Source organism: Lipotes vexillifer, unplaced genomic scaffold, assembly GCF_000442215.2.
Source record: "Lipotes vexillifer unplaced genomic scaffold, Lipotes_vexillifer_v1.1 scaffold671, whole genome shotgun sequence".
Classification (NCBI taxonomy): Eukaryota; Metazoa; Chordata; class Mammalia; order Artiodactyla; family Lipotidae; genus Lipotes; species Lipotes vexillifer.
Window position 1 is genome coordinate 1,815,948 of NW_006782851.1, and position 12,283 is coordinate 1,828,230.

Sequence of the window (12,283 nt, forward strand, 5' to 3'; positions counted from 1 at the left end):
GAGAGACAGAGGAAGTAGAGAGAGAGGTTCAGAAAGACACAGGGACAGAGAGGCACACAGAGAAAGAGAAACTGACCTCAGAACCCAACACTCGAATAACCCAGCTCTCTGCCCCATAGGTGGTTACCTCAGGTCCCTCCATCCCTCCAAGGTGAAGAATTCTCCCCCGCCCCCCCCACCCCCCGTGTGTGAACGGGCCAGGCTTCCTGTCCAACCCACCTCATCGCGCACCCCGAGTCCCAACTCTCCCTGCCCTGTACCCTCCATGTGGACACCCAGATTTATCTCATCAGCCTTGAGCAGCAGACTGGATGGGACTGTCCACAGACGCATCACCGAAGAGCCCTCACTTTCCGGGAAAAGCAAGGGGAAGGAGCATCCCTGGGTGTTGAATTCCTTGTGAGCGCTGCTGACCCTCCAAGACCAGCCTCTTCAAAGAAGGACACGTGTGAAGTTCGCCCAGTGGGGCTTCAGCGTAGAATGTCACCTGATGGTTGACACAGATGCCACAGTGGAAGAGGGAATGGTGACACTGCCCTCCACTGCCGAGTGACCAATGACTTTTGGAAAGGTGGCGATGTGGGGCGTGGTGGGGGAGGAGTACAAACGTGAACATAGTGAATTTGCTAAAAAAAAAAAAAAAAAAATTTCTGGTCCTTCGAACCCAGTTGAAAGTCTATACCCAGGCTCCCTAGTTTACTAGTAAAGGGATGCTCTGAATGGCTCAGAGCGTTTTTGTTTGTTCGGGTGGTTGTTCTTGGCATCTAGTTACAAAGGTGTTGGTGGCCTATTCACCCTCTTGTTGCCTTTCAATCCTTGTCAGCGACTGCCTTGCCTTTGGGAGATAATAACTGGAAACTAGGGCTTCCCTGGTGGCGCAGTGGTTGAGAGTCCGCCTGCCGATGCAGGGGACACGGGTTCGTGCTCCGGTCCGAGAAGATCCCACGTGCCGCGGAGCAGCTGGGCCCGTGAGCCATGGCCGCTGGGCCTGCGCGTCCGGAGCCTGTGATCCGCAACGGAAGAGGCCTCAACAGTGAGAGGCCCGCGTACCTCAAAAAACAAACAAACAAACAAAAAACCCCTTGTAAACTCGAGACTCTTGCTTCCCAAGAGCTGACTCTAGATGGCGCTAGACTCCACCTCTGCTCATATGCTCACAGCCAGATGTGCTGCCCGAGGTCCAATGACACGCTTCCTCCCATCCATCCCCTTGAGCCCAACCTGAGTCTCATTTTTCTCCTGTGGTCCACAACACTGAATACGGCAGCTGTGTGGCTTTGATGAAAGAAAGTGAGATGGCAAGAGAGGGGTTGTTCTCTCCTGGAGGCTCTCTGAAGTTCAGTGATTCAGAGCTCATCTTTCTTCCAATGTAAGAATCTTGCCATGCATGATAAACCCCTTAACGCTGACAGAAACCTTGGACCCCGGAATGTGGACATCAATTCCAACTCGGGGCCGCCCCAGGGGAGCCAGGGTCATTGTCTGCGGCTCTATGGATAACGTCAGCCTGACCTCGCCCCGTCTTTTTATTTCCCCACCGGGCACACCGTTGCCCCACATCCCCAAGTTAAAGGCCGAAAGGTGAGTGAGAACCAATGTCTGTGAAGGCCGGGCTTACACATCTTCATGTAATCCTTGCATGTAGCCGCACGACTCTTGGCATCCCCCAGGGTTCAGATCCTGGCTGACCCATTTCACGGCGTCCTCGCTGCCGGTCGCTATGGAGTTCACGGCGGGGCATCTGTCGTCCGCAGAGACGGTGAAAGTGGTGAACTCCACTCTTTTCCATTTTGAGGTAGGGGACGTTGGGGGCTCACTTTTCTGATCCTTCCCATCCGTGAGTGTGGGTTCTGAGGATTTGAACAGCTGTCCATTGATGCTGTTTGGGGAGTTTGTGCTGAGGAGATACTTACTCTCTTCGAAATCCATGCCCCTGTCGATGGCGGTGATCTGCTCATCCTGGGAGGAAGCCAAGTTGATGTGATTCTCCAACAATTCGGCCCGGTGGCTCAACCCGACCCAGTCATGGTAGTGACTCATACCTTCTTGTTCTTCGAAGGGAACCTGCTTGTGCCTGTACTTTAATGCAAAGGTCACACAGTTTATTAGGAAGACCAGAATGGCCAGGCAGAAGACACCCAGCAGGGCATACATCCCAATTTCCAAGTCGCTCAGCCCTTTGGAGGCCTGTGTGAGGTCATTCTCGTCCATTTCCCCATAGCTCCTGGGCAGGTCCACCTGGGCGGGGAAGCTGGTGAGGTCAATGGAGATGGTCTGCAAATGGCTGTCATCATCCAAAAGGCTTTCCTGGCCATGGTTCTTCTGGAAGGTGGGCCTTTCCGTGGTGGAGCCCCTTCCTTCCATGAGGCCCACGTTAGAACTGCCGTAGTACCGTCCCTCTTGACTCCCCCATTCTTGCGAGGGTTTTTTGGGTCTTCTGTCACTGACATTATTATCCAGGTGACCTCCTGCCCCCGTGTGTCTGCTGTCACTGGTGTTGGGATTGGCATCGTTTGGGCCAAATTTAACTTTGATGTTGGCTGTCCCCACAGCCAACACATTTTTCCGCTTGGACTTCTGGCATGATTCACAAATAACCATTTCGACCTTCACCAGGGCACCCTGTCCCTCGGCTTCAGCGGTGATGATAGGCCACCTGAGTTTGGGGTCTTGGCGGATAGAGACCACCTTCTCATCCAGTGATGTGGCCATCAGGGAGAAGTCTTTCGCGTCGTAAATATCCAAGGGGGTGACAGAGCCATCACTGAATTGGACCCAGCAACTGATGGCTGCTTCCTGTTGAAGAAAAAAAGTAAGTTCGTCAGAATGGGCCCCAAAGCTCCCTGAATACAAAGTCTTAGTAAAAATAGACACTCTGTCACAAAGATAATACTACAAGAACAAAGGGAAACCTTTTATGCAGTGTAGAAATAAGAGGCAAGAAATACTGAGGGTATGAAAGAAAATGAATTCTTGTAAAGATGCAGAAGCCAGAGAAAACTACAACAGCAAAATGACAATGATGAAACAGGACCAGGAATAACACTCCCTAATAAGATCTGCTTTCTTTCCTGAGGTGTTGAAAGAATGATGGCTTCGTTCTACGGTGCAAGATCTGCTTCTGCAAAGTAATCAACTGCGTATCCACGGAGATTTACCGGTTAGTGGGGTCATTTACAAATGTTACACATTTAAACGAAAAATATTTATTATGTTATTTTTAAGTTGCTTTAATACCAAGTCTCTGCGCATTACTCACAACACAGGTTAAAACCCCTGACCTAGACAAGGGTGCCCCAGAGGGGCTGCAGGCTTTGGTTGCGTTGGTCCTGCTACATCAGCATCTAAGGATGGGTCTGTATTGGCTTGTGGACAGTCTTGGCTTGGAGGTGAAGAGTAAAACCAACCAGCCAGAGAGAGGGTTAGGGTTGGGGTTAGGGTTGGGGTTAGGGTTAGGGTTAGGGTTAGGGCTAGGGCTAGGGTTAGGGTTAGGGGTTAGGGGTTAGGGGTTAGGGGTTAGGGGTTAGGGGTTAGGGTTAGGGTTAGGGCTAGGGTTAGGGTTAGGATTAGGGTTAGGGGTTAGGGGTTAGGGTTAGGGCTAGGGTTAGGGTTAGGGCTAGGGTTAGGGCTAGGGTTAGGGTTAGGGTTAGGGTTAGGGCTAGGGTTAGGGTTAGGGTTAGGGCTAGGGTTAGGGTTGGGGTTGGGAAGGGTTAGGAGTCTTTCTGTTGGGAGAATCTTTGTCTTCCCTTCCACACTCCAACCCAACCAGTTGGGGGAAACTGGGAGACCCAAAAGTAGCCAGGGTCAAGACTTGTGTCCATCTCAATCCCTTGTCTTTTTACTTTGTTGCTTTAGACCAGCTTTCCTTGGGACTAGTCTGTCCAGGGAGATTGTAATAGACAAGATAACCTCTAAGCTTTCAGTTTCAGTGAAGATGTCATTGGCCTTGACAGCAAACTGGGAGGCCCATTGCTCCCTCCTCCCTCCTCCTAGCTCCCGGAGAAGCTGCTCCACCCCAAACCCAGAAGGATGCACAGCCCTAAGAGGCCTGTGTGCCTTCCCACCTGGCCACAGCTGATTGGACCCATAGGACGGCTGCTGTCAGAGCCATTCATCTCTGCAGCTCTGAGCCAGCCGGCATCTCCCCCTCCAATTTGAAATAAGCAAGATGGGAGGGGCTTCCCTGGTGGCGCAGTGGTTGAGAGTCTGCCTGCCGATGCAGGGGACACGGGTTCGAGCCCCGGTCTGGGAAGATCCCACATGCCGCGGAGCGGCTAGGCCCGTGAGCCATGGTCGCTGAGCCTGCGCGTCCGGAGCCTGTGCTCCGCAACGGGAGAGGCCACAGCAGTGAGAGGCCCGCGTACCGCGATGAAGAGTGGCCCCCGCTCGCCGCAACTAGAGAGAGCCCTCGCGCAGAAACGAAGACCAACACAGCCAAGATAAATAAATTAATTAACATTAAGATGGGAGTGAAGCACTTCGTGGTGGGAAGATGATTCGGAGCTCCTATAAGACTGGAGAGTGAAGCCCCACTTTGGAGTGACCCACGATGGATCAGGTGTAAGCAAATGTCTGGGCACAGCATTTATTTAATGAGATGATGGACATGAAAGAGACTGTCGACCCCCCAGTTCCCCCAAGTTCTTATAGCTGGGGTCTAAGAGGATCCCACTATCCTTGTAATAAATCCTGTGTTATTTAAACTTGCTTGAGGGGATTTCTCTTTCTTGCAACCAAAGAGCCACTGACCACGACAGAAGTTAAGTTTTCCTGGTGGTGTCTGGTCTTTGAACTGAGAAGGGAGCTTCTCACATATGACTGGTGGTCTCTGCTTCTCCTTCAGCACAGCCAGTAAATACCGACCTTGTTAGCCATCGGCTCGGGCTGGCTGCTAAGTGGAAAATGCCTCCATGACACAGGGAAGAAGCCACTGGATGTGACCTCGGTTTACCTGGGCCTTCGGATTGGCTGTGAAATTGCAGCAGGAAATTCAAATGCACATTGGATTTCTTGAAACTGAAATGTCAGAGCCAAGTTGCAGGCAGGGACTAAGCTCCATCCAAAGCAAGCACGGAGCAAACCTCAGGGTCACGTGCCTAGCTCTGCATGTCGGAAATGGATTAGCTCTGTGGCCTTATTCTAACTGTGTCTTATCGCTTTCCTTAACTCCTAACTGGCAGTCACCTGATTTGATCGCCCAGGAAGACAGGAAGAAGCCTTGGGTTATTTCTACTTTGCTATCTGTAACTTGCATCCTGGCTGGCATCATGCCCTGAGAAAAGGGAGGTTTGTCTTTGGCAAGAATTCGTATCCGTTATTGAGATCATCCACTTTCAAGTGCTTTCTAATCCAAACCCCTGCGCACAAAGACCACAGTGAAAGGGCAAGGGATTAGCTAACACCTGGCAGGGGAGCCTTCAGTGATGGGTACGGGCTGGGAAACTGATAAGGCTCTGTGTGTCCAGGGGCAGATCCAGCTTAGCCCACCTTCCTGCCCAAGCATAGTCACAGCCTCAGCAGGTGCAGGAGGGGGCCCAGATGGCAATGTACCTGCCGAGGGGAGAGCTTCCAGGAAGCGCTCCTGACCAATAAGGAAAGCTGCCCGAAAACCCCCTATGTGGGCTGGAGGCCTTCTAGCATCCCCACAGGAGGACAGTCCTGTCTCACGGGGCGCACAGAGTCAGTAGCCGGAGACCACCGTCCTTGGGCATTAAACAGGCTCACCAAAGTCTCCATCCAGTTTCCTTCTAAGAAATAAAGTTTCTCCATCTCAGATGAGGGAGGAGGTCAGATGATGTTTCCAAGCGCCCGTCCAACAGTCCTCTCTGTTTGGAAACCGTCGTATCAACACAGCAACACGCACCACACGATACACAACACAACATGTACACATACACAACGCACACTACACACAACACACATACATAACACAAACATACGCATACGCACAGCACACACTACACACAACACGCATACATAACACAAACATACACATACGCACAGTACACACACACACAACACGCATACATAACACATACGCATACGCACAGTACACACACACACAACACGCATACATAACACATACGCATACGCACAGTACACACACACACAACATGCATACATAACACAAACATACGCATACGCACAGCACACACTACACACAACACGCATACATAACACAAACATACGCATACGCACAGCACACACTACACACAACACACATACATAACACAAACATACGCATACGCACAGCACACACTACACACAACACGCATACATAACACAAACATACCCGTACGCACAGCACACACTACACACAACACGCATACATAACACAAACACGCATACGCACAGTACACACACACACACACAACACGCATACATAACACAAACATACGCATACGCACAGTATACACACACAAACACACATACATAACACAAACATACGCATACGCACAGCACACACTACACACAACACGCATACGTAACACAAACATACGCATACGCACAGTACACACACACACAACACGCATACATAACACAAACACACATACGCACAGTACACACACACACACAACACGCATAAATAACACAAACACGCATACGCACAGTACACACACACACACAACACGCATACATAACACAAACATACGTATACGCGCAGTACACACTACACACAACACGCATACATAACACAAACATACGCATACGCACAGTACACACACAACACGCATACATAACACATACGCATACGCACAGTACACACACACAACACACATACATAACACAAACATACGCATACGCACAGTACACACTACACACAACACACATACATAACACAAACATACGCATACGCACAGTACACACACACACACACACACACTCTCTCTCTCTCTTAGAGCACTCGCTGGTTTCCAATAAAGAGAAGGAAGAGGCCGTGACTGATGTCACCACCCGCTTGCTACCCCTGCTCTCAGCTAAATGACGAATGTGGAAGCATCTCCCCCAGTCTCCTTCCGACCCCCAGACCCGTCAGCCCATTTCTTTGAGGAGGGACTTAGCTGTGGACCCCTCCTTGGAGTCTGTTCCCGCCCTCGCTTTCACCCACTGCTCGGGGAGGTCAGCGGGGTCCAGAGCCAGGAGCGTCGGGGGTGGGGGTGGAGAACCAGCACAGGTGACGCGGATGGGGCGCGAGGAGACTGCGTCCAGCCTGTCTGGCTCCTGGTGCCCTACAATCCATCACTCCTGGCGACCTTGGGGTCTGGCATCTCCATCGGGGGGACTGGGAAGCCTGAGGCTGAGCAGCTGCCCCTTCACAACGCCTCTCCAGACTGCGGAGCACCCGATGTGCGAGCCCACTCTTTTGCGGGACCCCTCCACCCCAATTAGTGATTCCACCACACGGGCAACCTGATCTAACACGTGACCTCACCCCACCTGGTGTGACCCACCTGCTGTGTGACCCCCCCTGATATGTGACCCCTTCCCACGGTGCCCCATCCCCACCCCACACCTGTCTGGGCCTTCGCAGAAGTTCCTGAGCCGCCGCGGTGGCAAGGATGGCTCTGTCGCCCCCAGGGCTGAGCTGCAGGGAGAGGGAGAGCCCCGCCACCAGCTGGACCCCGAGGTCTGTGACCGTCACCTTCTCGTCCAGCACGGTGATGGTCTTCTCGGCCAAGATGGCATCTGACAGAGGCGACAGGATCTGAAAGGCAGAACCGACATAGGAAGGAAAAGCTCTCTGTGGTTCCAGAAATCCCCCCGATGGTGTAAACGATGCTCCGTGCAGGGGATGGACAGGGACACACAGAGCCAGAGGAGCCGGAAAGAGCAAAAACGGGTCTTTCCCACTCATGCCTTCTTCTGAAGATACAGCCTGCTTGTGAAAATAGAGCGCACTTTTTAAGTAACAGCAAGATGGTATCAAGGAGTGGATGGGGTAGGACCTGGCATCCCACCCACAGCATCAAATAAACTCCATTGCCTACCATGCACTGCCCTCAGACCTTGAGAGGAAGAATGAACATTTTCATTCATTTCAGCGCTAACTTTACGATTCTTCTAGAGAATGGATCATTTCTACTATTACTTAGTACATATTTTGTTTAAAATTATTTTATGTAAAGAATTTGTTTAAAAAAGCTTCATAGCGTCATAGAAAAACGGTTTCGCTATGCTAGCTATGTATTTCTTTATTTCTCTCTCCTACACATGATCACCAATGACCAGTTACACTCAAAGAAGAGACGTTCGGTCCATGTACCACCTAAAGCATCCTGTGTGTCACCGGGAGCTCGCACTCCACACTTTGGGGAACACTGAGCAGTGACACTCAGTTTGCATTTTGGAATATCAGCTTCCGTCCTCTGATAAACTCAGCTGTGAGTCCTACCCTTGACGCCGATGTCCCAAAGTCTCATTTGTCTCTGGACACCTGTGATGCCCTGGGGAATGAAGCTTCCGTTCAATTTAGACCCTGAAGAGGAAATCCTGCTTTGGAAGATTGTCTGTGGAAGCACCTCTGCTCTCCCCGCCCCTCATCCAAGTTACAAAGTGCTGACTTAAGACTCCCCTTTATGAATCCTTAACCTTCTGGGTGAAACAGGTCTCATTCTCCCTTCCCCAGCTTTTTTGACGTATTTCTCTTTTCAACTTGTTGGTGATATTTATGAAGATGTATCTCAAGATAGTTTTCCCTGGATTCATTAAATTCCTTTATCAAAGCCCCACATTTCTATTCAAATACCTCTTCAGTTTCTAAATCTGGTTAGGACAACTTGAATGGCGCTGGGTATGAAACATGAGTCCCCAGAAGAAAGTGGCCAAATGAATTTATAACTCAGGAGGACTCGGCATAAATAAGTGGGAAAAATGAAGGGTCCCAGGAGCAGATGCCCCAGTAGGACAATTTTCATGTTTCACGCGTGGGAAGCTGGCCCATTCGCGCTCATTGATTTTCACAGAAATACCTGATTTCTGAACAGTGTTTTATTGCGTCTTTGTATTTAAATGATCATTTTGAGTGGTTAGTGCCAAGTTGTCGTCTTAGTTCCAGTTTCCAGATATCAGCATCACTTTAGCCCATGGATAAACTTTAATTTAGATCTTTCAAGCAGAAGTCAACTGTGAAGATTACAAGTGCTTGTCTGTGGGGTGGATGTGTTTTGTTGGACATAATACTTCAAAATGGGATGAATGGCCATCCTTAAAAAACAGATGATTTCGTATGAAAGATAGATTTCTAGCTATTCTGGAAAAGTTGCAGCATCTCTCCACACTGGGCTCCCATTTCCTCTTGGCACCTTTTGGAGGTGAGTAGCAGCCTCCCTTTGCCACACTCCTCACCACTCCCCATTGTCCTCCTAACACTTAGGGCCCAAATCAGTCATCCTCTTTCACCTGATGCCCTGGCTGCTTTCCTCACAGAGGGTACCTTCGCAGCTTTTAGAGAGCATTGGAGCATGTGACTCCTGAGTCCCATTTCAAAGTAATTTACTTTCCCCCTTGAATAAAATGATCTCTTATTTATTTTTTCCCCAATGGCTAAAGTATTTTATTAAATTAAGTACGTCATTTGCAAATGGTTTCATATGAAAATTTAAAAGCAAAGTTATAAAACATTTTTAATAAAACAGTACAGAGTTAACAGCAAAATTACATTTTCTTGATTGTACAAATAAAAACATTTTGTTTCTGATAGACTGTCTGAAAATTTTATAATGTATTCTCCAACTGACAGCTGCAATATTCTATTTTAATGAGACATCTCAGGGTTAATTCAATCATTTGATAATAATGGGTTCAAAAATGCTCTCTCTTAAATATCAGCCCATTTTCCAGACTGTTTTAAATCTACAAAAGCCAATATAGTAAACCTCACTGTTTGGCTAATAGGATGATCACCTCTTCTATGAATGGGGCAGTCACTGAGGAATAATATTTGCTCTCAGACAGGAGGTAAGTGACTCCCAAGTGACCTCCCAGAACCGTGTCTTGTGAAAGTGTTTGTTTCAAAGCTCCCAGGTTGCATACTCGTTCACCCCATCCATTCCTAGCAGTAGGTGCTTACAAGACCAGTGGAATCATAATAACTCTGTTGCTTCCTTCAGTACATTTCTGAAATGCTCCAGGTTTCATCACGTGGCAGGCTGGGACCTGGTGGAGACAGCTGAGCATCATGGTGGGATGGGAAGCTTTTCGGTGACCATGGTCATTGAGGTGGAGTGACCAAGTGAGAAGCTGCTGGCCACACCCATGATTCTGATGAGCTTAGCCCACCCCAAGAGCTTTTTAAAAAATATTTTTCGATTATAAAAATTTTATTTTATATTGGGGTATGGTTGATTTACAATGTTGTGTTAGTTTCAGGTGTACAACAGTGTGATTCAGCTATACATGTACATGTATCTGTTTTTTTTCAGATTCTTTTCCCATATAGGTTATTACAGAGTAATGAGTAGAGTTTCCTGTGGTATACAGTAGGTCCTTGTTCGTAGTGTATATATGCTAATTTCAAACTCCTAATTTATCCCTCCCCAGACCTTTCCCCTTTAGCAGCCATAAGTTTGTTTTCTATGTCTGTGAGGCTGTTTCTGTTTTGTAACAGTTCATTTGTAACATTTTTAAAGATTCCACATATAAGTGCTATCATATGATATTTGTCTTTCTCTGTCTGGCTTACTTCACTTAGTAGGATCATCTCTAGGTCCATCCATGTTGCTGCAAATGGCATTATTTCATTCTTTTTTTATAGCTGAGTAATATTCCATTGTGTATATGTACCACATCTTCTTTATCCATTCATCCATCGATGGACATTCAGGTTGATTCCATGTCTCAGCTGTTGTAAATGGTGCAGCAGTGAACATTGGGGTGCATGTATCTTTTTGAATTAGAGTTTTTGTCTTTTCCAGATATACGCCCAGGAGTCGGATTGCTGGATCATATAGTAGCTTTATTTTTAGAGCTTTTGTCCCAAGATAGTAACATCCACCATGTCTTAGAGAGAAATAATGTCTGGGAGTTTCAAACATGACCCATCCTGAGAAGCCAGTCCATCATTATACCTCTTCTGTTGTTTATCTGACAGCTTCTTTCAATCTATTCACTCTGAAAATGGATACTGTCAAAGAGAGCTACCGTATGATCCAGGGACACCACTCCTGGGCATACATCTAGACAAAACTGTAATTCGATACATGCACCCCAATGTTCATAGCAGCACTATTTACAATAGCCAAGACATGGAAGCAACCTGAATGTCCATCTACAGATGAATGGATAAAGAGGATGTGGTACAGATATACAACGGAAGATTACTCAGCCATCAAGAAAAGAATGAAATAATGCTATTTGCAGCAACAGAAATGGACCTAGATATTATCACACTAAGTAAAGTAAGCCAGACAGAGAAAGACAAATATCATATGATATCACTTACATGTGGAATCTAAGAAAATGATAAAGTGCACTTATTTACGAAACAGAAATAGACCCACGGACATAGAAAACAAACTTACGGTTACCAAAAGGGAAAGGGGGTGTAAATTAGGAGTTTGGGATTAACATATACACGCTACTATATATAAAATCGATAAACGACAAGGACCTACTGTACAGCACAGGGAACTCTATTCAATATCTTGTAATAACCTATAATGGAAGAGAATCTGAAAAAGAATAGATGTATACATATGTATAGCTGCATCACTTTTCTGTACACCTGAAACGAACACAACATTGTACATGGACTATACGTCAATAAAAAAATTAAAAAAAAAATAGATATTGCTCTAAGTGACAACAAACAGCCGAGTTCTTGTCTGGGTAGAGACGTGACAGGGATACAGAGAGGCCTTGCCTTGGGGGTCTTACCTGAATGGCGGTCATCCCGAGCTCCTGGCCAATCAGGACTTGTCCCCCTTGCAGCTTGGCAATCCGGGGCTCCTCCACCTGCATGAAGTCATTTACCAGCTCCGTGATGTCCACCTGCCAATCTGAGCCCAGCAGGTGGGCCAGCTGCCCCCCGGGCTCAGCCACCTCGGCCACAAACTGAGTCAAGACCCGCACCATGGCGTGCTGGTACTGGAGAGCGCAGCCCCGGCCTTTCTTCTCATCGTCCTCTTCCTCACTGTCCCGAGCTGGCCTGTCAAGGGGTCAGTTCGGTTGAACAGATGCTGATTTGTCGGGTCAACGGTTGGGGGCTGGGGGTGAAGCATGGCAGGGGCTGCAGAGGTGAGTGGGCATGAGGCCTGCCTTTGGGGAGTTCACAGCCTGGGCGGGG

At 48.2% G+C, this 12,283-nt stretch overlaps 1 protein-coding gene across 1 annotated transcript in view; it reads right to left on the reverse strand.

Moving 5' to 3' along the window:
- Window positions 1-1,614: 1,614 nt before the first annotated feature.
- The window catches only part of TMEM132D (transmembrane protein 132D), a 697,263-nt gene continuing 686,594 nt past the window's right edge, over window positions 1,615-12,283 (reverse strand). Inside the window, exons 7-9 of the mRNA XM_007455447.1 lie at window positions 11,875-12,145; window positions 7,514-7,705; window positions 1,615-2,796 (exon numbers count right to left, since the gene is read on the reverse strand). Of these exons, the coding sequence (XP_007455509.1) occupies window positions 1,615-2,796; window positions 7,514-7,705; window positions 11,875-12,145 (1,645 nt within the window). The remainder of the gene's footprint in view (window positions 2,797-7,513; window positions 7,706-11,874; window positions 12,146-12,283) is intronic.